The sequence below is a fragment of the Rhineura floridana genome, chromosome 12 (genome assembly GCF_030035675.1).
Source record: "Rhineura floridana isolate rRhiFlo1 chromosome 12, rRhiFlo1.hap2, whole genome shotgun sequence".
Classification (NCBI taxonomy): Eukaryota; Metazoa; Chordata; class Lepidosauria; order Squamata; family Rhineuridae; genus Rhineura; species Rhineura floridana.
The window spans coordinates 17,965,261-17,992,589 of NC_084491.1; the positions used below are offsets into that span (position 1 = coordinate 17,965,261).

Consider the following 27,329-nt stretch of genomic DNA (forward strand, 5'->3'; position numbering starts at 1 on the left):
AAATAAATAAATAAATAAATAAGAAAAATAAATCCAGTTGCTAAGTTGATCGCTGTTTTCTTATGGTTTTGGTTACTTGTTAAGTGTTAATTGTTGTTCCTGCTGTTATATTTCTGATACTGGCAAGAAACATGCCGCCTAGGAAGGTGCAACAGAAGAAAGGCGTTCGCGTATTGAAGCAGGCTTCTAAGCGCCCCTCAGCTCAGCATCACCAGTCATCTGATGAAGAGGAGGATATGGGCACCATTCGTGCTTTGGTGGCCCGTGTGGATGCGCTTGAAAGGGAGCGTTTGCAGCCTTGTGACGCAGGGGCGGGCCCCAGTACTGCCTCTACAGGTAAGAAGTCTGCCCGCCTCGCAGAGAAGTGCATTAAGTCAAAAATTCTTGCTTCTTTGGTTTCTAGGATTGGCGTTCTTGAAGCTGCTGCACCGGTGCAGGAGCCTGCAGTTCTCCCATCCGCAGTGGCTTCATCTGTGGTTCCGCTTGCATCCTCCTCTCCCGTGTTCCCACGTCCCGCTGTAGATGGGTTGTTGCAAGGACAGGCTCAGTCTCCACAGTCCAGTGTCTTGCCCGGGTCATCTGAGCCCTCTGCTGTTGTGGCTTCGCCGCTTGTTGCTTCTCCGGCTGCTTATGCAGGTGAGACACTCGCACCACGTATTCCTGTTACACAGAATAACGTTGCAGGTGTTAGTCCTTTAGATTCCTCTTCAGCTGGTGCTCAGCAGCTGAGTGGCTCCCCGCCAGTGGTTTTTATGGGGGGAGTTTTAGTTCCGCAACAACCACAGCTCCCTTGGCCTGCTGCGGCTGTGACCCCTTGGCAGCCATCAGTGGCTGCCTTGGGTCTTCCTACTGCTTCCTTGCCTCTCCCTCAGGGTGCTTATCCTCAGGGTGATACTTCTCTTCCTTTGGGTGACCATTTATTGGTCACAACGAAGGAAAGAATCTGGCGGGGAGAGTACATTGATCTATTTACTCTTCTTTTTCGTGAGAACGAGGTTAAAATTAAAGAGGGTCAGGAAGGCAAAGAACGTGAGGTGGTCACAAAAAAGAGAGTTGATCGTGTATGGCCTAACTGGCTGAACGCTTACACGATTTATATGGGAGTTATGACGCAGGCTTATCCATCAAGGGCCCTATCTATGATAAAATACCAGGATATCATTCATCGAGCCTTTCGAGAATTTTCGGGTACCGCGTGGTTGCGGTACGATGAAAATTTCAGGCAGAGGGCGGCATTGGACCCCACCCTCCGTTGGGACGTGGAGCATGCCGGTTTGTGGCTTCGCTCCATGACTGCGGCCGGGCCTACTTCTGGTGATAGGGCAGATAGTGGACACCTGTTAGCACGAGCACAGACTTCCGCCGCTGGCTCTAGTCAAGGCGGACAGTGGGTTCAATCCCAGCAGGTCTGTTGGACGTTTAACAGCAGTGGCCGATGCCTCAGGCGTCCATGTAGGTTTCGACACGCCTGCGGTGTGGTGGCAACCACCCCAGTTCTTCCTGTCAGTGTGCCCGGCAGGCTCGCCAGGGTACAGGGGAACACCAGCAGCATAAACGTGGGGCTGGCAACAGCGGCGGTACGTCGCAAGGCCAGTAGCCCTGTTAAATTAATTCCCATCGCTCACCTGTTGGCAGGTTACCCCAATAGGTCTGCTGCTAGTTTTTTGCTGGCGGGTTTTACTACAGATTTTCGTACACCCTTTCAGAGCCCCAGGGTTGCTATTTCGTCAAAGAATCAGCCCTCTCTCACGTCTATGGCCCCTATAGTGTTGGCCAAAATCAGGAAGGAGATAAGTGCTGACCGGATTTCAGGTCCGTTTACTTCTCCTCCTTTGGAGAACTTGAGAATTTCTCCTTTGGGTATTGTTCCTAAGAAACAGCCAGGCGAATATCGCCTCATACACAATTTGTCATTTCCCAAAGGTGCTTCTGTTAATGATGGCATTTCCCCAAGTCTTGCATCAGTTAGGTATACATCCTTTGATGAGGCTATGCGAGTAGTTCGCAGAGCTGGTAAAGGTGCTTTATTAGCGAAATGCGACATAAAATCTGCGTTTCGTCTCCTACCTGTGCATCCCGATGATGTGGACTTACTGGGTTTCAAATTTCAAGGCCAGTTTTACATTGATAGGGCCATGCCAATGGGTTGTTCCATGTCTTGTGCTGCTTTTGAAGCATTTAGCAGATTTTTAGAATGGGCGCTGAGAAGGAGGACTTTTTCTTCTCTGTCAGTTCATTATCTCGATGATTTTTTGTTTGTTGGGCCGGCAGGGTCTTCCCATTGCCTATATTTGATGCACTCTTTTGAGGCCTTAACGGCTGAATTGGGTGTCCCCTTAGCTCCAGAAAAGACTGAGGGCCCTTCTTCTTCACTTACCTTTTTGGGTATCAAATTAGATACGATTGCCCAGTCGTCCTGTTTGCCACAGGACAAATTGCTTGCTTTGCAGCAGCGTCTCTGGACTGTACTTGTATTAAAAAAGATTACATTAGCTCAATTACAGGAACTTGTGGGACACTTAGTGTTTGCCTCTAAAGTCATTTCTCCAGGGTGTGCATTTCTCAGGCGTCTCTGTGATGCCATGAAAGGTGTGCGCTCTCGATCCTATTTCATTCGTGTTTCTGTCGGGATGAGGGCTGATTTATGTATGTGGCTTACATTTTTGGAGGACTTTAATGGTCTTTCCTTTTGGCGTGATGAATTGCTTTTGGAAGCTGAATTACAGGTACATTCTGATGCTGCCGGGGGTATAGGCTTTGGTGTTATATTCCGGTCGCAGTGGTGCGCTGATAGGTGGCCTAATACATGGCAGGCCTCTGGGACCACTGGAGATATGACCTTTTTGGAATTTTTCCTGATAGTTGTGGCGGTCCATATTTGGCCGCAGGCATTTAAGAACCATACAGTACGCTTTTGGTGCGATAATCTGTCTACTGTGTGTGTTATTAATGCCCAGACTTCCAAATCTCCGCGAGTTATGCGACTAGTGCGCACATTTGTATTGCAATGTTTGCGTTTTAATATCCTTTTCATTGCTCAGCATGTTCCAGGTTTACAAAACAGTGTTGCTGATGCTCTTTCCCGATTACAGATGGTGCGCTTTTGGGAGCTTGCACCTGGAGCGGCTCTGGACCCTGTCCCGGTCCCGCCTTTCTTATGGAACCTTGGCGTTTAGAAGTTGGGGCCGCTATTGCATCTGCTCTTGCTCACAGTACTCAGAAAGCGTATCAGCGTGCCTTTGCGAAGTTCGAGGCTTTCCGAATCAGTGCTGCTTTATCTATGGCATGGCCTATCCCTGTGGATCAATTATTACAGTATATGACGCACTTGAAAGGGCAAGTCTCTTCTGTTTCTACTATCGCTGGGCACCTCTCTGCGCTGGCCTTTATCTCTAAGGCACAGGGACTGCCGGATCATTCTGTAGATTTTAGGGTCAGAAAGGTCCTTGAGGGTTGGTTGCGTTCCGCTCCCAGGCCCGCTGACCGGAGGAGGCCAATCACACCCGATGTCCTCCTCCAGATCCTGGCATTGTTTCGTTCTTTATGCTCATCCCTGTATGAGGCGCACCTTTTCACCGCAGTAAGTCTGACGATGTTCTATGGTGCCTTTTACCCTAGTGAAGTGTTAGTCCTCTCTAAGCGCGATGTGTCTTACAGGGCCTTATGCTCTGGTGATTGCACGTTAGGTGCTGATATGGTTAGGTTCTCCCTGCGAGTCTCTAAGACTGATCAGAAGGGCCGTGGCAGTCTTGTGTCTTTACGCAGCTGCCAGATTTTGGAATTATGCCCTGTAGTTGCCATGCGTCAATTCTTGCTTCGAAGGCCAGTGGGCCTGCATTATCTGTTTATACATGCAGATGGTTCTGCCCTGACTCAGTTCCAGTTTTGGGCCGTTGTTCAGCGGGCCTTGTTGGCCACTGGTCGCGATGCTGGAGTCTATGGGCTGCATTCATTTCGGATTGGAGCGGCCACGGCCGCTGCCCTCGTGGGCATGAGCGATGGTGATATCCAGGCAATTGGCAGGTGGCGTTCCTCAGCCTTCCAGTCTTATGTCCAGTATTAATGTTGTATTTAATTTTGTTTTCCTTTAGGTATTTTGAATCTTCCAGTCCCGGTGCGGATCATTCTGTGTGGACATTCCATCTTGTTTTGGGCGCATCGGAGGGCCTCTTCGTCGTTTTCTGGGACGCAGCTGCAGCTTTCTGCATCAGCGACAGTTAGCTGGGAGGCACGGAGGGGCATGTTATGGGATGCGTTGTTGCCATTGGTGTGCCGCACCATGGCATCAGCGGCACACCCGCATATTTTGTTAATTCATTTGGGGGAGAATGACCTTGTGCAGCACCCTGGTATGGACTTGCTGCTTAAGGTCAGGCGTGATCTCATGTGGCTTAGGCGTTCTTATCCTAATTTAATTTTGGTGTGGTCTGATATGCTCGTGAGACGAGTATGGAGGGGTGCACTTCACCCAAACAAAATTGGTAGGTCGCGCAAATGGGTGAATAGGAAGGTCAGGGATTTGATCTTATCCATTGGGGGGGCGTGCATAGCCCATGATAGGATAAGGTTTTATTCCCCTCAATTGTTTAGGGACGACGGTGTCCACTTGTTTGAGTTAGGATGTGATTTGTTTTTAGAGGATTTGAGGTTGGGTTTAAGGAGTCTGTTTTCTTTATTGGGTTGAGGGGACCAAGCTTGAGCTGATCCCCTCTTGTGGCATGGAATTCGGGCAGGTGAGGTATAATGGGTTATTTTGAGGCGGTTAAAGTATACAGGTAAGGGGCACTCCCCAGGGAACCATCAAAGCTTAATGCCTCGTGGCAAACTGAGGAGTGTCCTTGTGGGACCTGCTTGCGCATCAGGGTGAACGCCTGTACGGCGGGGCCATGGTGCGGAGGTGGGAACCACAACTGACTTCAGCAGCAAGGAGGGAGGTTTTCCCCCATGTCCTTGGCTATGGAGTTAAGGTCTGAAGAGAATTATTTGCCTTTAGAAGGCGTGGGAATATACCCACATTTGTAGGAGGCCTCACCTGCCCGAAGCAATTTAATCTGATGAATTGGCTTATTTGCATTTGATGCTGAATGTTATATTTAATAAATATAACATTATTCCAACTTGTGTCACGAGTCTTCTTGGGTGTGTGGGCAATGTTGCAGACAAAAGTCTGTTGAAAGCAAAGATAATGACTGTAAGTTTACCCTAAAGCCATAAGGCCAGGGTAGTGTAATTGGAGTGGAATGTAGAGCAAACACCAGAGTGGGAAGAAAGCTGAGGAAGAGTTCCATTGTTTCTTGAAAAAAACACATGCATACCGCTCTCAGCCACCTTAAAGAAATTCCTAAAGTGCCTGGAGAATGAGGCAGAGAAACAGAAGCAGAAAGGGGCAAAGATTTGAGAAACTGGAGGACAGACTTTGGCACAGCACTACCTAAAACTGTAGTGGCTGTCACACACCTATCGTTCTGGAATCTAGCAGAATGCATGCCCTCAGAAGGGGTAACACTGCATATTTTATCTTTGTGTCTTCCAAAATAAAAAAAAGTTAAAGTTGTTTCAATTATTTAATAAATAAACAAATTTAAAGGTGCCCAGCAGAAAAGCTCCAGAATCTATCTGCTTCTTATTTGGTAGGCTCAATCCACTCTGGATCAGTTAGTATGCCTGCAAATTTCATACACTTCTGTCAAGAGGGATACAAATTATAGCCATTTTAAATTTGCTAATGTGAATGGGAAGGGAGGTGAAACAGACTTAGGCAGACCTTTAATTGAATAGGGCAGCCTGCAAAATGGCTGGACTGAGTCAGACTATTTTCTGAAGTACTGAAGGGTCAAAACCGAATCTTGTGGTCTGTGCACACCCCTAAGATAGGTATAGGCAGACAGATAGATATTAATATAATAAATATATAGATGCATACATATATAATAGACCAGTTAGGCTGCAATCCTGTACCAGTGAATAATTACCATTGAATTGAGTGTGGCTTACTTCTGAGTAGAATTGGACAGTTAACTTCCTTATTTTTGTCAAAGGCACCTAATTTTGCATATTTTACATTCAGTATCCCCTGGAACTTTAGGGGGAATTGAACATAAAATGTACATAAAATATGTAGAATGTTTGTAAAATATGAAAAAAAATCATCCTGAAACTTATGGTGTGTCAGTCCCAGTGGGACTTCATACACTGATTTCATCATGTGCAGTCATAGAAGCCCCATGTGTTAGCTGGCCTCTCTGAGGCAGCTGAAACTGTTAGAGACAGACTGCCCTTAGATGACTTTGTAGTCATAGGGAATTCATGGGAGAGTGAGAGTCCAGCAATATGAGGATTTCAGAGCAAAACCTTGCCCTGTTGTTTGCATTGGTCTGGGCAGTTCAGATCAGGCAGATCATAAGAACATAAGTAAAACTTGGCCCCATCTAGTCCTGCTCTCATGGTGGCCAGCCAGATGCTTATGGGAAGTCCACAAGCAGGACCTGCACAATAGCATTCATTTTGGAATCACAGATCACTGGATTCCTTCCCCCTCCCTACTCATAGTATCAACCATTTTAAAAGTCATTCCCTAAAAGCAAAAGACCGAGAGTGATCTACCAGGGTCAATGGGGACACTTGGTTTCTATGGGTTTCTATGGTGTTGTGCATAATGATCATATGGTTTCTTTTTTATTTCTTTGTTGTTTGTAAAATATGAGAAAATGTTCAGTACAAATATAGTGGACTTTTAAGTCCCTAAACATGGTTAGATCATATTGAAAGTAATTTAAATCCTGCTTCCTTGGGTGGAATTAAGGTGGCTGTTTGTGAATCAGGCTTCGAGAACCGAGTTGGATGCCTTTCCATTTCAGCCTGGAAAGAGAGGTGTCTAAACTTTTACAGTTTGGTGCCTGCAACAGCATAATACAGATTTGTCTATGCATCCATCTCTTTGCAAATGATTAACTAATTAATCCTTCCAAACATCCCCTTGGAAAAGGAAAAGGATAGACAGGATTGTTGGCAGAGCTGGCTGACTCCTCTATGGAGACATAAACAGCCATCAGCAAAATTGTCAGTTCATTGACTGCTTGTGTGGGTGGCAGAGGGAAATGCCTGCAGGCTTGACTCAGGCACCAGGTTCCCATGAGCTGTCCATGGAGATCAATTTGTGAATGGCTTTTTCCATGCAGAATGTGCCCACAGAGTAAGAAATATGCAGGGGATTGTTCAGTCACCATTAAATAATGAACGAGGCATACTTCTATCTTGCCTTTCCCAAAGATAGGACTCTTCACCTGGATACCTAGCTAATGGTTGCCAACTCTTGAACCAAATCTTATTGATCTTCTGTTTACAGCAGTAGGCTCTTTTTGTAAGGCTTTGCAGATCCCTCCCCCAGCCACAAAAAATGATCACTCCATTTGTTTTTGTTATTAAAACCATGTTTCCTTTAATTATTCAATAATATAAATAATGCCTGTGAGGCAGGCAAGGGGTGCAAACTGACAAAGCCCCTGGTTATTTGAGTACCCCCTCTAAACATTCTATATTCTAGAGCTAGGGTCCCCAACATATAGGTTGTGGACCCCACAGCATTCCCTTCCCTTCTTATATTTTATTATTTTTAAATGATCATTTTTACCTTTTTTGGTTGTGGGTTACCCATGGGGGGGGGGTGTTGCCTGAACTTTTTTTGGTCTGATTTTATTTGTTTTGGATTATATAAGTGTGTTTCCTGCTTTTTGGTGGATGAGAGAATCTGAGCATCACCATTTTTTCTTCTGTGAAATGGATATTCCAAATGTGCTGCTGAACCCAAAAAGTTTGGAACCCCTTGCCCTAGAGACTCATTCTCATTGTGGTGGCAAACCTATATCTGGACTGCTGGGGGGAGGTGTCAAATAGTTGAATACAGACTGCTATGGGGGTTCAAATGAATGAATTTATATATGTATGCGTGAATGTTTGTGTGTTAGGGATGGGGAGAAATTTGATTCAGTTTGCATTTAAAGCCAAATTTATCAAATTTGCACTTTCCAAAACCATATGAGAACTGAAAAACAGCCATCCTTTGAAAGTAGCACTTATCTGAATTTTGTGATGCAGTTCTCTAACCAACCAATGTTTACAAAAATGCATATGTTGGAGAAAAGAGTGCATAAAAATGAATAGATGAGTGAAAATAGCATTATATTAGGATAAATTGCTTGCGAAAATGTGTGCATTAGTCAAAATTGTGTACACAGACGTATTTATTGGGAGAAATTTGCAGTAAAGTACTGAAGAATTTTCATGAGGATTTTTTTTTTAAAAAATGCCAATTGCTACAGAAATGTTGAGAACTGAATGTAAGATTATAAAAATGAGAAAGTGAGGGAACCGAAATTGGCAGATCATTCCATCCCATGTGTGTGTATGTGTATGCATGCACAGAGCTGGCTGGTGCCCATTGGGGCTGCAGGGGCAGAAAAGAAAGAGACCAACAGTAGGTGGAGTCAGAGCTAATGACATGACAGTAAGAGCCAATTCATAGTAGTTTGGTTCTTATCCTCCTTCCTACTAGTACTGAGTTCTACAATAACAGCACTGAAACTAAGGAGCCTAAGGTAATAGGCTGATTTAAGTAAGAAGGCAGGCAGGTGGGGGCTGGCTGAGGGCAAACTGAGGTTGATGAGACAATGCAGCATTTGCCCTAACGGATCAGCCACCACTGCATGTGCACATGCACATGCATGCATGCATGCATGCACGCAGGCACGCACGCACGCACACACACACACACACACTTACTTAAATGTTAGCAAGTTGAGCATAGCCTGGGCATAACAACCTTGGTTGCTGGTGTGAACTGAGATTTCTGATTGTGATTTTTCCTTCTGTCATGTTCTTTCTGCCTTCTTAAAAATGGGTTTGCTGTGAAGAAAATATGTTAGGATTGCTGTGATAAAATATATTTTTGTTTGCTGTGGGTTTCTGTCTAAAAGAGGAAGTATGTTTACTTAGATGCATTTGTATCAATGTGTTAAGCAAGCAAGGGTTTGTGGTTGGCACTTCCTGAATCCAATGCCATGGTAACATTGTACTAAGAAAGGGGAACTGGCACATAAAGAATGTTTGTTGTAGAAGAAGCTACTTTTATAATTATATATTGAGTTTGGTTTGAGGCTTTTTAGGATTGTTTCTAACTATCTTATGTTGTACCTTGTGGGATGTCAAAATGCGAGTGAAGAATGTGTAACGTACTTCTCCTTTTCTCTATACACATGGATGGGAAGGAGTTACATGTGCCAAATGTCCAGCCTAAAGGGAGGGTACCAGGGTATTGATTGGCATGAGAGGGTCACAAGGTCCAATGTATGTATGACATATTGATTATTATAAAAAGCTGTGTATTACCTGGTATTGGCATAGTGTGAGGTTCGAAAGAACTCCCTCTCCCACTAGCGCTACTGGCATATCTGTATTATTGATCAATAAACCTCTGTCCTTTGGAGCACAATCTTTGGTCGGGAAAGTTTTTCCTTCAACACTGGTGAATGACCGCCTCCCATTCCCTTTTGCAGTATTGATGAGTGTAGAATTTCTAATGGACTTGGAAATAGCAGGATTCTCTCTCTCTCTCCACCTCCCATTTTCCAGGAGGGTGGTAGCTCAGTTTTCTGAAATGAGATCAGGGGAGTTCACCCATCTCTATTAAAATAGCAACAAACAACTTTCCAAATAGCCCCTCCTCAAATTTGCGGACAGTTTGGAGGGAGGGGAGAGAAGAATAAAAACCATTGCTTGTAATCGTCACAACCAAAACAAATATATAAAGCTGACTGGATACTGAGTCAGAACATTTGTCCATCTACCTCTCTGTTGCCTCCTTTCATTGTCAATGATTTTCCAGTCTTCAGTAAAGATCTTTCCCAATTCTGCTACTATCGGATTGTATTCAATGTTACTCCTACTCACAGCAGACCCACTGAAATTAGTGGGCCTACTCTGAGTATAACTTAGATACAGTTCATTGTTTCCTTTAAGTGGATATGACAGGGAATGAATTTACAATCTTCTGCATGGAATGCATGTGCTTTACCCATTAAGCCATGCCCCTTCTCCAAAATATATACCCCATTAATTTCAGAAGTGTTGATGATACTTCTGAAGACTTGTTTTGGTTTTAGTAGTGTTGGCCCTTCTTCTGGGGGCTCATTTTGACTCTTGAAGTGCAAAAAACCTCTGGGAAACTAGTTTGATTAGAGTCTATTGAGATACAATATACAAATGTATATACCATCGGCCATTGGCTCCCTAAGTCTGACAATCTACACAACCTCAGTGATGTGTTACTCAATGTTTTCAAATCCAAAAAGCTAATTCTACTTGTGCTCAATCATACATGTTCTTACCTCCAAGCCTGGCCCCAATGATTTTTTTTCTAGCCCCATACAGCTGATGCTAAGTTATTTTTAATGTTTCCTATATAGTCTCTTCTAGCTATGCTGCCTGTTAGAGCCACACTAGATGTGAGGCTAAGTGCATCACTTGGTGCTAGGCATGGGAAAATGTTGTCAATGTCGCTTTCTTTCTGTTTCTTATTTTTGAATCTTTTCAGTTCTCAACATTTCTGAATCAATTTGTAATTTTTAAAAGTTCTCATGTACAGAGGGTTGCAGCCAACTAAATTAGACCCACTGAAATGAATGCATCCAAGTTAGTCACACCCAATAACTTCATTGGGTTTACTCTGAGTAGGATTAGTAGTGGATACAACCCATATTTTTCTATGCAATTTTGCCTTATACATTTGTGCAATCAATTCTGCTTAATATAATGCATGTTATTGGCACTGATATAGGCACTGATGAACACTTTCCCATAATAAACATAATTTTGTACACATTATTTTGGGGAGAGTTTGAAGAACTTCAGCGCCAAATCTGGAGAAGTGGGAATTTTGAAGGGTAGCTGTGTTTTGGTTCATATGTTGTTTTGGAAAGAGTGAAAAAAAGTATGCCCAAATTGAATACGAACCCAACATTAATATCTTACAAATCCCTACTTCAAGTGATGAATTTAGTTTAATGTCTACCTTGGCCATTACTTAAGTGCTGTCATAGGCAGACATTTAAGGTTGCTTAAAATGGTTGGTGAAAAGATTGCTGCAGCAATGTTGATGATAAGCCTTCCAGACAGGTATTATGTTACTTCCATGTCCTCTATAGTGCTTTGCTGAAATTAAATGACTGCTAGCTATTAAGCATTGAGAATCATTGTCCAATCTAGGGCAACTACCAGGCTGATAGTTTCAATTATTTTAATACAGCTTTCTTTTGTATCCCATCCTTTTTTGGCTCTGCTTCAATAGTCAATGTGCAACTGTAAAATCTGTTACATTTTGATGAGTTAAGCTAGGGAGATGTGAAATGAGGTGCATTCTTAATTTAGTCCACTCCCAGTGCAGTTCTTATCCTGTCAAACTCAGTGGTAACTGCACTTCTCCCACTCCATTGAACACAGCGCAAGGGTGGAGAACCTTTGGCCCTCCAGAAATTGCTGAACTTCAGCCTCCATCAAGCTTGCTGAGGCTGCTGGGAGTTGTAGCTCAGCAACATCTGGAGAGCCAAAGGTTCTGTACCCCTAACTTAATGGATCTAGCATGAACTCTATTTGGTTACCAAAATAAGTGTTTGAATTTTTGTCACCGATCCTGTTGGTATGATTTGAAAAGCTTCTACCATATGCTGCACCAGGTCAACCACACAGGTTGTGTTTTTTTATGTTTGACTGCAAGGTGAAATACAATTGGATTTTCTTTTTTTAAAAGGAATAGAATTAAGGGTATAATCTATCCTAATGCTTTGTTTTCATTGGAAGAGTTAAGCACAAGAATCACTGACTCCCATTCAAAGCAGTGACATTTGCAAGCCAGTGTGGTGTAGTGATTAGAGTATTGGACTAGGACCTGATACTCCCTTGACCATGAAGCTCACTGGGTGACCTTATTTATTTATTTATTTATTAGATTTATATCCTGCCCTTCCTCTCAGTAGAGGTCCAGGGCAGCCTTGGGCCAGTCACTGCCTCTCAGCCTAACCTACCCACACAGGGTTGTTGTGGGGATTAAATGAGGAGGTGGAGAACCATGTATGCCACCTTGAGTTCCTTACAGAAAAGGTGGGCTATAAATGCAATAAATCAATACATCAATAAATAATAAGTGTTTAGCTAGATTCTGCCCATGGATCTTAAAAATCCTTTCATCTGGAGCAGAGAGATGGTAGCCATCGCCGCATAAAACAGCTAAAGAAATCATTCAACCATCCATTTAGCTGTGGCTTCCCAACCACAAAATAATATGTTTATTTTCCCCACCACTTTTTTGTCCTTTTATTGATAAAAACTACACAAAAACTAACTAATTAATTAAAATAAATCCAACAGTGTTACACATCCTCCCGTTTGCTTTTAAATCACATGAGCCATTAAATTTCATGAAGATAACCTCTCTCTTTTTTCAGCCCATCCAAACAATTTTAAACTATTTCCAGGTACACAATGGATATTTCTATACCCAAAGTCACCCCCACCCTCTGCATTCAGCACTGCCCTGTTCAAGTGTGAGCTCTCATGTCATCAATAGTCACTCCCACTTTCTTTTCTAAAGAGCCCCAAACTTAATTTAGTGTCAACAATGAAGCACAATGAAGATAGGAAAAATTAAAAGTCACCCCTTCCCAATAATTTACAGCATGTGTTTAAAATGTACATGCACCCCGAGGTTTGTGGTTTTGCCTCTTGGTTCTTTTTCAGGAATTGCCAATGTCCTTTTGGTTCAACATAACTATGTTGGGAATCTAAAATTGTAATGCTGATCTTCCCCCACTTTCAAGGAAAACAAAGAAAAGCAAAGTGGGACTCAATTTGGTTTGTTCCTCTCCCACCCCCCAAAAAATGAAAAATAAAAATAAAGAAACCGTCTATTACATCTAAGAGTAATAAACAATAAATGATATCTCATACTTCATTCTATGTTCTCTCCCATCCCACCCCTAATTGGTACTTGTGGTTCTCCTCTGAAGGAACCGTGCAATGTAGAAAAATCAAATATACAAACAGAACTTTTAATCCATCCCTTTATGTTGCTAGAGTGAAATCTAACTCTCTCTTTCGCTCTTAATAAGAACTCAACAATCTTTCTTTGATATGTACACCAAGAGGTTTGTTCAACAGTTTAAAGCCATAGGAAATCCTAAAGTTCTCCAGTCGATAGTATAGGGTCACTAGACTGAATTTCCTTCCATGGCAGTCCTCAAGCAACGTGCCATTTTAATTTTTCCCCTTTCATGTTGTTTGAACTGAAATGTTTGTAATTGGAATGATGAATTGTCTTCTTCTCTTTGTTCCTTCCTCCTCTTCAACTGAAGGTTCCCCCCTCCCCAGAAAAAGAACCCTCCCATACACACCCCTTCTTGATTTTCAGGAAAAAGACGTCTCATCAGTTTGGTATTCTCTCAATGTAAATAGCTGGAGCAGCTGAACGTGCGATTGTAGCAATGAAACTGTGGTCTCGACTCAGCTCCAAGTTGGTGGCTTCAGCTTGGTCCCGGGAGATTGTGTCATATCCCTTATTTACATGGAGGGGCTTGTGTGCCTGGCAATATCCGATCACTGGTTGGTCATAGCTGTAATAGGGCAAGGTTTTCATATGATGAGGGACCTAGAGAGAGAGAGAGAAAAGAGTGTGCATGTCATCATAATTGCACAATAGCATGTGTTCTCATTTTTTAGCAACAAAAAGACAATCTAGGCTGTGGCATAGGGAGTCAGAGGAAGTTTCTGGTCCTTACATCATCATGATCATGATCATCATCATCATCATCGGCATTTATTCAACACTTTCTACCAAAAAAAGTGATTTGAAAATATATACAATGGCAAATAGCTTGTCAATCATTGAAATCCAAATACTTGTTGGGAGTAATGCACTAACATTTGTAACAAGTAACCAGAACCAGTGCGGGAGTGGGTGGGTAGGGTGATGGACAGAAAGGCAACCCATTCTTCCCTCGCTGATTCCTTCTTTAGGAGCAGCTTGTTTGTTTTTCTCAGGCTTTACTTCCTTCCTTTTTCTAGCTAGTCATTTAGTGTGTGCGGGTGCTAGCCTCATCACTTTATCACTTTATAATGGCCACATGTCTGTCTGTCATAACTTTGCAGAAGTAATAAACCTTATGTTTCTTTATTCTTTCAACCACCAGTCTTACCAGACTTTTCACTTCTGCATTCTGCTGCAATGACTACCAAACTATTGACTTTTGGACTACCAAACTCCAATAACACATATAATAAAATACAGTAATGTAGAACAAAAAAATTGAAAAGGTTCCATCTAATAATAAGAATAAAAGAGGCCAGGGATGTCTCCAAAGGGCAGCCAGTTGGGGCCCTGGCCAAGGACCCCTGGGGCTACAAGGGGCCCTGAGGGGCCCCTCTGCTCCCCTCCCATGATTTGCGGCAGGATCACTGATGCTGATCATGAGCCCCTGCCATTCCCTTGCTTCAACCTACCTTTTTGGGCTGTTATGTGGTTGCGTGTTCAGTGCTGCCCTTAACCAAGATGGCGGCCGAGGTTTCCCTAAGGGGCTGAAACCTCTGCTGCCATCTTGGCTCATGGCAGGGATGCATGTACATAGCATTCTCTGTGACTTTATGCCAATTGAACATAGACATAATTATGATCAGAAGCCTCAAACACTGTTTTCAATGGATATTCGATAACTCCTGAACCCCTGCACAGATCCATGCCAAATGCCACTGAATCTTACCAGAGGACACTTCTACATTCTCTATGAGTTTCATAGGGATACTTAGTGGAAAGAAAGGAAGAAAGGAAGAAAGGAAGAAAGGAAGAAAGAAAGAAAAAAAGAAAGAAAGAAAGAAAGAAAAGCAAAACTTTATTTAAAAAATGTTCCAATATTAAAGGAGCCTAGCACAAACTATTTGTCTGAAATTAGATAAAGTTTATTCTTGAAGAAAGAGCCAGTGTGGCATAGTGGTTAGAGTGCTGGACTACGACCTGGGAGACCAGGGTTTGAATCCACACACAGCCATGAAGCTCACTGGGTGACCTTGGGCCAGTCACTGCCTCTCAGCCTCAGAGGAAGGCAATGGTAAAACCACCTCTGAATACCGTTTACTATGAAAACCCTATTTATAGGGTCGCCATAAGTCGGGATCGACTTGAAGGCAGTCCATTTCCATTTTTATCCTCAGCGAAGGGACAACCATCCCTGCAAATTTCATCCACTTCTGTTATAAATGTTAAATTTATAGGTGCATCCCCCCCACACATTTAAATAAACAGGAAATGTCAATGGAGCTTCATTTATGAAGCAAAACAATCCTATGAAATCAGAATAAAGCAAGGAAACATAGGGCTCCTCCAGATGACTTCTTTATTTAGCATCAATCCTGATTTACTTGCACAAAGCTTACATGGAAGTCAGACTATGTCTGGTCTTTATTGAGCATTTGTTCTGATTTGTTTAAGTGGTGTATATATGACAATCAGCATTCATTCTGATTTGCTTGGGGCTTTTTTGCACATCTTCCCATTATTCATTCATTCATACAACATGTTTCAGTGAATTTCTCGATCAATTTCCTAACCACAGAAAATTGTAAAGTAGATTTGTTGTGCTAGGGTGACAGAGCACTGTAATCTACTTTAGTTGTGCAAATCTGAATTTCCAGTATGTGCCTGAACCCGTCCTGCAAAATACTGACAGTTTAGAGGCGCCTTGAAGTATCAAAATAAAGTGACTTCCCACATGAGCCAGCCAATATGAAAGAAAGAGCTTCTTGTTTTCACAATCCTAACCGCTCTTTCTCCTCTCCATTTTTTTGGGGGGGGGGATTTTCATAGTACTTGGCCTTCAGCTTGATATGTCTTCATTTTAGCAATAGTTGAAAGGCATGGATGTAACAATCAATACATTCAGCAAGCATTGATAGGATAGCCAAGATAAATACAGTCCTTGTGTATTGAAATGAAATTCCTCTTAGAGGCAATGGGATTTCCCAGTTTATACAAAGCCTCCAAGTTTTAAAGTAGCTCTTTATGGTACTATAAAACCTAGCAATGCTTTGTGTTCTGTTTAATTGGAGATGGAGACTCTGGCGGTCTGTTTTTTTCTTTTGTTTTTTACAGTAATAATGTACAGGACATTAACCAGATGGGGCCCAGTGCACATCATGGCTTTGTTTCTTGCTTCCACACAGGAGTCAAAAGCTTCTGAATCACAACATTATCTCTAAATGGCTCGGAAATGCCATTACCCCGTTAACCATATTTTCAGTACTTTCCCAAACTGTCCCCTCAGCTCTAGCCTGGGATGTTTTGCTTCTCTGATCAAGGTTGCTCTTAAGTAGGAAGTGAGAAAACTAGTTCAAAACAATGTTTGAAAGTTTTAAGAGCTACTTCCTAATGGGCATGCTGAAAGCTAGGGAAACAAATAATGATTGCCAGGGCACAGACAGGAACCTGAACAGTTGAGATAATGCCATTCCACCATACAAATAGAATTGGTCCACTAGAAAGTATCATCTGAAGTAGAGAAGGTGATGTTTTTCTCCGTCTTCAATAATAATTTGGAGTTCATCTAGTGAAGTTGATTTGTAGGGGATTCAGGGCAGACCAAAGGAAGCATTTCTTCATGCAATGCTGTTCTGAAACCTGTCCTCAAATTTCCCCTATTAAATTCAGTTCTCCACATATCTGCAGCAATTTGCAATTTTTTTTAAAAAAAATCCTCATAAAATTCTTCAGCATTTTTGTGCAAATTTCTCCTAATAAACACATTTTGTAGGCAGTTTGAGTAATGTACATATTTGTGCAAGCAATTTCTAGTCATATACTGCATTTTATGAATGTTAATTTCACTCATATATTCATTTTTATGTCCACTTTCCCCTAATATATACATTGGTTGGTTGGAGAACTGCATTATAAAATTCAAATAAGTGTGAATTTGCAAAGGATAGCTGTGTTTTGGTTTGCACATTGTTAAGAAGTGCAAATTAGATGTGTTTGCATGATAATTTCAACTGAACCAAATTTCTTCATCCCTAGCTAAGTGTGGTTTATGTAGGGTTTTTTTATTGAACATTTTCCCCCCAGCACTCTGAGGCTTCCCTGCCTGCCTTCACTTTCAGCTCTGAAAATGTCCCATGGGAAAATTTACTTCATGATGTCTTCCCCTGAGCTTTAATTAAAATAATTAGAAACCAGAGAAGGTAGCTCTCCAGCACCAAAAATGAGTGCACTCATTCTTTTTATTTTTAAGGGAAGTCCTTTTTTTAAACTTTTTTTTAAAATACACACTGATTTATTTAAAGGAAAAAACATAACCTTACTGCAAACAACAAGAAACAGCTGTCAGGCACACCATAGGCCACATTCCCCAGCTTAAAGGAAAGCCTAGTCAAGGATGTCATAAGGACTCAGGAAGTGTGGGCACCTGGGAAGGCTGGAAAGTGCAGAACACTGGGGAGAAGATCTGGAGCACAGAAAAGCATTCACAAAACCCCTTGGTTTTGCAACAAAAATACCACCCTACCCTGCAAACCCATGGACATGTCACTGAAATTTTCTCTCCTCTTTATATTTTTGCAGGACATTTCTTTTCTCATTAGTTGACAGATAATGTTTAAAACAAAATTGGGAGAAAACTTTGGCTGAGCATCTGCTTTGCATCCAGAAAGTCCCAGATTCCATCCCCAGCATCTCCAGGTAGGGCTAGGAATGCCCCCTGCCTAAAACCCTGGAGAGCTTCTGGCAGTCAGAGTGGACAATACAGGGATTGGTGGACCAATGGTCTGACTCGGTATCACCTAGCTTCCTGTGCTTCTGAACTACAAAAGTTGCTGCAACCAGATCTGGTGAGAAGCATTAGCTTAGAGAGGTTTAAAAGGTGATGAGGCAAATTCAAGGATGATGACAGCATGAACCTGTGTATGTCCCAGCCATGACTGCCTACCCTTATGTCATGTTGAAGCTCCACGGAACCATTTCCCTTTATTCATTCCACCAATAGACAGGTAAGTTGCATCTTATCCTTCTTACTTCTCTCTGCCTTTCTTATTTCATGGATCTTGCCCACCTAGAGCCCTCACAAGATCTGGGTCACTGCCATTTGCATGTGAACTTTTCTCTTTCCTGGTTTGTCGCACCTCTCTGCACTTCTGCATGCTGTCTAAACAGCTGCCTCAGAATTTCACATAAAGTATATTATTATTATCATTATTATCATTATTATCCCATCTTTCCTCCAAGGAGCTCAAGGTGACATACCTTTTCCCCTTCCCTTCATTTTATCCTCCTTGCAACCCTGTGAGGTAGGTTAGGCTGAAAGATAATAACGGGCCTATCCATAGCTAATCTCAAAATCTATGTGTGCCATATTCGGTTGGTGGCCTTGAGATCCATACATGTCCTGTTTGTAGTTGGATTATTGTGAAAACCCGATTATCAAGCATCCATATGTGTGGGATTTTTTTTGGTCTAAATTACTTTAACATTGGCCACTCCTCTTAAGTCCACCCCTTTTCAGTGATTGCTCCAAAACAATAATTTGCTTTTCATGGGCTTATTCAGAACAGTGCAGAAATATATATCTTTTTTTAAATTCCCACACATGCTCAGGTTTGTGGATGTGCTGTTGGGTGGGAAGCGGCTTGGCTTATGATGGAGAGAAACCCATGGACTGCCTATTGCAGGAAGGTCCACTGAATTGCGTCCAAGTGCACGCATGCTAATGAGATTGATTATCGATACAGGAAAGCATATTGGTTTTTTGATGGTGTTTGTAATGCAGATTTGTGAACACGAAAATCCGTACCACTTGCAGTGTCATATGGATGACAGTGAATTAACGAAGACACAAAGCAATAACATTGCAGATTATACAGTTGTATGGATGGGCCCTAGATTGAGACAAACCTATGAATAGGGAGGTCACTGTCATTCACCCTTCATGTGTGTGTTTGTAGAAACGCTGAAGCTGCAGTAACAAGCTTGCTGGGTGAGGTTTGAAGTGGCTCTCACAAAAGTAAGCCAAGCTGCACACTACAAGGAATGCTTAAAATGCACCGGGAGTCTTTTGCTGTTCTTGTCGTTTCTTTTGTTACTAAAGAATTATTAACTTGTATTTCCTTGATCTAGTGTCTGTATAAATCTTACAAAAATAAATCTGTGTTTTTTTTAGCAATGAGGTGACATGGTATTTATCACCAGGCAGCATTGTTATTCATATTATCTTCATTTAGCCTCTTCTAAACAAATTATATGCCCACAGCTTGTATCACATCTAATAATATCCAGTTAAATATATGGCTCGTTTATTTAATGTGGTGGAGCAAATGTAACTTAATTTGAAAATATTTTCTCATGTTATTGGGAGAGACAGACAACAGCATCTTCTCTCTCTCTCTCTCTCTCTCTCTCTCTCTGTCTCTCTCTCTTTAAAATACATTTCAATAATCAAGCAGAACAGTCTGATTTCTTTTTACATGTTTCTATAGTGTCAAATGCTGGCAACTAAGTGCTGCAGATCGGCAAGTAAGGAAGTGTGGCACCATCCATTCCTTTGAAGCAAGCCTGATTTTATTAACTCTGTAGCGTGTTGCGTAAAGAGAAGCACTTCAAGTGTTCATAGAGAGTTTGGGTCTAATGGGCTGGATTAATTAGCTGGCATTAACTGCTGAAGTCTTCACCTCTGTGGTTCTTGCCTCTAAATGGTGTCAGTGTTATAGTCTGAATGATCAGATACTTGAAACAAATATTCAGTTACAAAGGACATTTGCATACATCTCAGCTGGAGGGAAGAATGTATAGATATTTGGTACAAGAAAGTTGGGAACGGAAATTCCTTCAGAGGAGGGGCTATAGCTCAGTGGTTGAGCATGTGCTTTGCATGCAGAAGGTCCCAAGTTCAATCCCAGCATCTTCAGGTGGGGCTGGTAATATTGCCTGTCTGAAACCCAATAGACCTGCCACCAGTCATGCTAGAAACAAAGTTCCGGGCATAGCTGCACACTTGAAGTTGGTTATGAGGTTGCATGGCTGATCCAGGCAAGGGAGGGGAGAGTCCCCGCCCAGCAGTGCCTTGGCTCTTGTGGAGTCCCACAGGATCCCACAGCTGGGTGGCACTTTGGCCTTTACAAAGCCTGGAAAGGTGCCATTTTGGCCTCTTCAGATTCCCTCCCTCACCAAGTTCACTCAACCCACCCACCCTTAGTATAGGAACTCCCACTGAGGTGTTGGTTGCTGGTACATAGGGCCAGGAAGGATTTTTTTCCTCCCACCTGGGAGGTTTTTGCCTTTCTTTAAGTAGATAACATAGAATTGTTAGATGTGGTATTTTCTGTGTCACAATTTTCATAGTATGACCTGAGTTTGGAGAGGGGATGATCTTAGGTCACATAGCCCCAGTTACCAACAAGACTCCAGATGTCTGGCATGTACCACACGGGATCCATTTTATGCCAGCGAACTCCCAAGTTGTTCCTCACTAGTTCTTGTGAGGCAGTCATGTTGTTTGAAAGATCATCAATTCTGCCTCCAGTGGCATGCCAATTTCACTTACCTGCTGTAAGCAATAAAGTTGTGGCCTGTTTCAGCCCACACCTGGCTTATGGCCTGTTCATTTCCATACCTTGCCCAGGGGGGCAGCATAATGAGCATACCGCCACAACAATCCTGAGCTAGATTGACCTTTGGTCTGACTTTGTATAAGGCAGCTGCCTATCTTCATAAATCTGTTTTAGAGTAAAATTGAGGCTATAGAAGCTACATCAGGAGTTGGCAACCTGTGGCCCTTCAGATGTTGGACTACAACTTCCATCAACCCTAGTCAGTATTCAATGGGACGGAATAGGCTGAAGCTGAACCCTGATAAGACCGAAGTGTTACTTGTGGGAGATAAGAGAAGGCTGGGAGATATAAACCTGGTGTTTAATGGGGTAAGATTCCCCCTGAAGGACCAGGTCTGCAGCCTCGGGGTCATTCTTGACTCACAGCTGTCTATGGAAGCTCAAGTATCAGCAGTGAGCTGGGCAGCTTGGTATCAACTCCATCTGATATGGAGGCTGCAACCCTACCTTCCTGTCCATCTTCTCCCATGAGTGATACATGCCCTGGTCTCCTCTCGCTTAGACTACTGTAATGCGCTCTACATGGGGCTGCCCTTGAAAACGGTCCAGAAATTACAGCTGGTACAGAATGCGGCGGCACGTTTGATAAAGAACAGCCGTCGCCGTGATCATATCACTCCAGTATTAATAGATCTTCACTGGTTACCAGTTGTTTACCGGGCCCAATTCAAAGTGCTGGTATTAACCTTTAAAGCCCTATACGATTTTGGCCCAGTTTATCTGAAGCAGCGCCTCCAGCATCACCAATTATGCCACCTGACAAGATCAGCCACACAAGACCTTCTCTTGGTCCCACCAGTTAAAACAGCTAGGCTGGTGCGGACCAGAGAGAGGTCATTTTCGATTGTGGCCCCCACCCTCTGGAACTCCCTTCCTTTAGATCTCCGCCATGCCCCCTCCTTGACGGCTTTCCGCCGATCCTTGAAGACCTGGCTGTTCAGGCAGGCCTATGGGGTTTCTGGGGTGGGTTAGTTTTTAGTGCTGCTGATTACATGTAAGAGTGGGTAGCTTAATTATTGACCGTTGTTGTTATGGTTTTATATTGTATTTTATCTTGTTATTGTACGTAGCCTAGAGTGGCCGTTAATTCGGCCAGATAGGCGACTCAAAAATAAAATTTTATTATTATTATTATCAATGGTCAGGGATGATGGGAGATATAGTTCATCAACATCTGGAGGTCCACAGGTTCTTAATCCCTAAGAACAGAAGAAGAGCCTGCTGGATGAGGCCAGTCGCCCCTCTAGTCCAGCACCCTTTTCTCACAGTGGCCCACAAGATACCTCTGGGAAGTCTGTAAACAGGACCTAAGTGCAAGGGCACTCTCCCCTCCTGCAGTTTCCATCAGCTGGTATTCAGAAACATACTGCTTCTGACACTGGAGGTAGAACATATCCATCAGGCTTAGGAGCCACTGATAGCCTTATCCTCCATGAATTTGTCCACTCTTTTAAAGCCATCCAAGTTGGTGGCCATCACTACCTCTTATGGGAACCTGTTGATAGGTGACACATCCTGTTTTGAATATGTAGGCATTTCTACACCCATCTTAAGTGTAAGGTAAAATAATTTCTGGCTCATTACCCAACTGAACAATATTACTTTCTCCATCTCCTTTTTATTATTCCAGAGAAGGAAAATTAAGCATGCAAACTCTCACAACATAAGTGCTTCAAAGGCATATTATAATAATTTACACTTAACTACATTCTTAACAAAGTTTGTATAAATTAGTCATTAAGGCTGCAGCCCAAGCAAATTTACTTGGGAGTAAGATCCATGGAATACAAACTCATGTCCTTAAATTCTTAGTTTATGTCTGGTCCAAGACATTTTATTGCTACATTCTCAGGCCAGACAACAACAACAAAGGCCATACTTATAGAATCTCAGGACTGGGCCCTCACTAGAGCAAATTATCAGAAGCATCTGCCTTGCATGCAGAAGGTCCCAGGTTCAATCCCCAGCATCTCCAGGTCGCAGCTTGAAAAAGTTGCTTTTTTGAACTACAACTCCCATCAGCCCAATCCAGTGGCCATGCTGTCTGGGGCTGATGGGAGTTGAAGTTCAAAAAAGTAACTTTTCCAAGCTCTGCTCCAGGTAGGGTAGAGAGAGAATCAGAGAATCCCTGTCTGGAGAGATCCCTGGAGAGCCACTGCCAGTCAATGTAGACAATACTGAGCTAGATAGACTGACTCAGTCTAAGGCAGATTCCTATGTTCTTTTGGAAGAAACTTGTTTAGCTAGGCAAATCTGGTACAAAAAAGGTCCACCCGTCCTGTAGATCAGGAATGGTTAACCTGTGGTCATCCAGATGCTACTGGATTACAACACCCATAATCCTGACTATTGGCCATGCTGACTGGGACTGATGGAAGTTGGTCGATATTTAGTTAGATAATATGCAAGAGTTCCAGTGTTTTATATATTTCCAAAAATTTACACAGAAGGATTTCCTTCCTCAGGACCATTGTGTCAGGTTCAGCATCCATCTGAAAGAGGACAGAGATAAGTTTTTCTCCCTCTCCACATTAGAACTTGGGGACGTCCGATGAAGCTGAGCACTGGCAGATTCAGGAGAGATAAAAGACAGTACTTAATTCCGCGCATAGTTAAGCTATGGAACTTGCATCCATATGAGGCAGTGATGGCCACCAACTTGAAGGGCTTTAAAAGAGGAGTAGACACATTCATGGAGGATAAAGGTATTAAAGGCTACTAGCCACAATGGCTATGCTCAGCCTCCACAGTTGAAGGATGTATGCTTCTGAATACCAGTTGCCTGAAGCCGCAGGAGGGGACAGTGCTCTTGTACTCAGAGCCTGCTTGTGGGGTTCCCATGGGCATCTGGTTGGCCAATGTGAGAACAGGATGCTAGACTAGATGGGCCATTGGCCTGATCCAGCATCCTTTTCTTGTGCTCTTATGTTCTTGGAGCCTTTAGTGCAATAGTCTCTTTTTAAGTACAATTTTGTTAAAGCCAGTCTAGCTTACATTTAAGATACAACATATTTTGTAAAAGACGTAGAATTTTTAGCTTTTGAGGAAGGCTCATGTCTTAATACGATGCATGTTAACTCCTTGTATACTATTCCCTACAAAGGACCTCAATACGTTACAGAATTTTTGTTTTGTTTTGTTTTTGGAACAGAACAAATACTGAACCTCTTACACATTTTTTGCTAGACATCTTGTGTATTCTACTTGAAAACAATGATTTTAGTTTTAAGGATTAATTTTATTATTAAAAAAAAGAGGTAAGGCTATAGGAAATCCATTTGCACCTTGTGCAGCCAATCTGAATATGGCGTATTTGGAAATGGCTGCTATTTTGTACTGGGAACATGATTCTTATTTATTTGATCACATGTATAGGCTGCTGAATTAAGACAAAACCCTATGCAGTTTACATGCATAGTATATCTTAGATAATAGATAATATCTTAGAACATAGATAATATATTGATGACATCTACATAATTGTTCACCAAGACTGTTCATTGGAAGCTTCGTTTGTTTCTTTGTTTTTGCACACATAAATACAAAGGATTCAGTGCAAAGCAGGAACCTATGCTAAAGGCAGAGACTCAGGCTCATTAACATAAACATGGGTTAATGTTATACCCAAAATGGGCCAATGAGTACAAATAGTAACAAAAAATGTAACATGCTTTATTTTGGGCACATACAAAAATCAAATACAAAATGAACAGGGCAAATAGTTTTGGTTCATACCTAATGATAAGCATGAGCTTATTACAGTAGCGCCCCACTGACCGGCGTTCCGTTTTCCAGCATTCTGCTGATGCGGTGGCTCTCAGTTAGGGGAAATTTCCCGTTTTAAAGCCAATTTTGCGATTTTACAGCATTTTGCGACATTTTTGCATCATTTTCACTCGACGCAGCCCATTATAGTCAATGGGTTCCACTTTATGGCGATTTCCACTTTACGGCAGGGGTCTGGTCCCTAACCTGCCATATAAGCGGGGCCCTACTGTATTGTCCTTGTCTGCCCACCATTTTCATTCCCGTAAACCTGTGAGATAGATTAGGCTGAGAGATGGTGACTGGCCCTCCCTCAGTCCCTAGGCTTAATGGCTAGGGATATTTTGTACCCAGGTCTCTCCAGTGTGAGTCCAACACTCTAGCCACTATACCACACTTCCTCCCTTGAATTGGCAGCTCTTTGTGTGTGTAAACCAATCATGGAACTCCTTCATTGTCGGAAATGCTTTGATTTGGATTCCTGCTTTGAGCAGGGGGTTGGACTTGATGGCCTTATAGGCCCCTTCCAACTCTACTATTCTATGATTCACCACATGACATTGCACTGAATGCTGAGACACACATTAAATTATTTGCACCACATGATTGTGTAAGAACCTAGAAAAGGTGTTACATACTGTTGGTTATCTCCCCCATATACCCTTATATACCCAGTCGATCACTGCGCTCTGCAGGTGAGGGCCTCCTGCAGATACCATCTTATTAGGAGGTTCATTCTGCACAATATAGGAAACGGACCTTTAGTGCGGTGGCACCTACCCTGTGGAATTCCCTCCCTTTGAATATTAGGCAGGCGCCATCTCTGCTATCTTTTCGGCGCCTTTTGAAGACTTTCCTCTTTCAACAAGCCTTTTAAGTTGAGACCTATCCCAGTCTGCATCTGTGTCAGCATTGCTTAATATGTTTTTAAAAAAATGTTTTTAATGCTGTTTTGTTTTAATGTATTTTAAGATCTGTTTTTATGATGTTTTAAAGTGTTTTAGTGCTTTGTTTGCCGCCCTGGGCTCCTGCTGGGAGGAAGAGTGGGATACAAAATAAATAAATAAATAAATAAATAAAAGGTATTCATAGGGAATATCAGAGCCTATTGCAATCTGAGATGTAGCTGGTTCTCTGTGGTGTTATACATTCCCTCCTCTGTGAAGATATCATCACAGGAGAAGATTCTGCAATATTGTTTTATGTAATCATTACCTCGAATGCCAGCTGGTTGCTTGAGATGGCCTCTCAAAGATATGGCCCACATAATATTTGAAAATCAAAGCACATCACTTCTGTCAAGGAAAAATTATGACAATACGAGAGGAGGCAGAGTTGTTTGTCTCTTTCTTTCCAGTGATCATAAAGATGGCAACCTGTTCCATCCATTACTCACAATAAATACACAGAGTATTTAATATGAACATTTGATAATGTTGCTGCCACAATGACAAATGAAGGCATTGGGGAATGAGTGAAATAAGTCTTTGTCTTGTATTAAATATTGGCTTTTCATTAGATCTGCTCAAAATTTATGGCATGCAAGAGGACTACCCAGAAACGAATGGCTTCCTTTTAGAGTTTTAAATGCTCTTTTAAAAGTTGTACAGGGACTGTGTACATGGAGAGCAAAAATAAAAAATGATTTCTTAATGCCGCAAGCTTACAATGCCAAGATATTATTCTTACCCACCACCTTATGATTGTTTTGCTTATAACTCATGGAAAATAAGTACCAGGGGTATCTACAACTTACACAAAGAAGGGAAGAGTCCAAAGGAAAGGCACTGTTATTTTCTAGGGAAATCTGATTCTTCAGATGTGACACTTCCCCCAAATGGAGGCCTCATGCTGACTAAAGTAAACCCAGGTCTCTGGCTCTTACCCTAGCTTCACTAATATCTTCATTATTGTTACAGGAGGATAACATGCCCCAGAGTTTCCTGGGATTTCTCACAGCCAGGAGTGCTCAGGAGGGGGAAATCTGGACCAGGAATAAGAGAGAAATTCAATTTGTCTTGCATTTAAATGTGAGCCTACCTAATTGGCACTTTCCAAAACACAGCCATCCTTCAAAATTTGCACTTCTCAAAATATTGCAGGTCAGATCAAGTAATGTGCACAATAACACACATACTGGGGTAAAGTATGCATAAAAATGATTACCTACCTTCCTGTCCATCTGCTCCCACGGGTGGTACATGCCCTGGTCTCCTCTCGCTTAGACTACTGTAATGCGCTCTACTTTGGGTTACCCTTGAAGACGGTCCGGAAACTACAGCTGGTTCAGAATGCGGCGGCACGTTTGATTAAGAACAGCCACCACCATGATCATATCACTCCAGTGCTAGAAGATCTGCACTGGTTACCAGTTGTTTACCGGGCTCAATTCAAGGTGTTGGTATTAACCTTTAAAGCCCTACACAGTTTTGGTCCAGTTTATCTAAAGGAGCGCCTCCAGCATCATCAAATATGCCACCTGACGAGATCAGCCTCACAAGACCTTCTCTCGGTCCCGCCAGTTAAAACAGCTAGGCTGGTGCGGACCAGAGAGAGGGCATTTTCGATTGTGGCCCCCACCCTCTGGAATTCTCTGCCCTATGACATCCGCCATGCCTCCTCCCTGGCAGGTTTCCCCCGAGAATTGAAAACCTGGGTGTTTCGGCGGGCCTATGGGACTTTTGGGTAATCTCGTTTTATTCTGTAAAGATGTGGGTGGGTTTTGATTATGTAGAGTTGCTGTTCATTTGTATTTATATGTTATTTTATTCTTTTGTACGTCGCCTAGAGTGGCCGTTCATACGGCCAGATAGGCGACTTAGAAATAAAATTTATTATTATTATTATTATTACTTATATACTGGCAATTCATACAA

At 42.4% G+C, this 27,329-nt stretch overlaps 1 protein-coding gene across 1 annotated transcript in view; it reads right to left on the reverse strand.

Moving 5' to 3' along the window:
- Nucleotides 1-13,471: 13,471 nt before the first annotated feature.
- The window catches only part of LRRTM4 (leucine rich repeat transmembrane neuronal 4), a 665,292-nt gene continuing 651,434 nt past the window's right edge, over nt 13,472-27,329 (reverse strand). The window contains exon 2 of the mRNA XM_061593371.1: nt 13,472-13,693. Within this exon, the coding sequence (XP_061449355.1) occupies nt 13,472-13,693 (222 nt within the window). The remainder of the gene's footprint in view (nt 13,694-27,329) is intronic.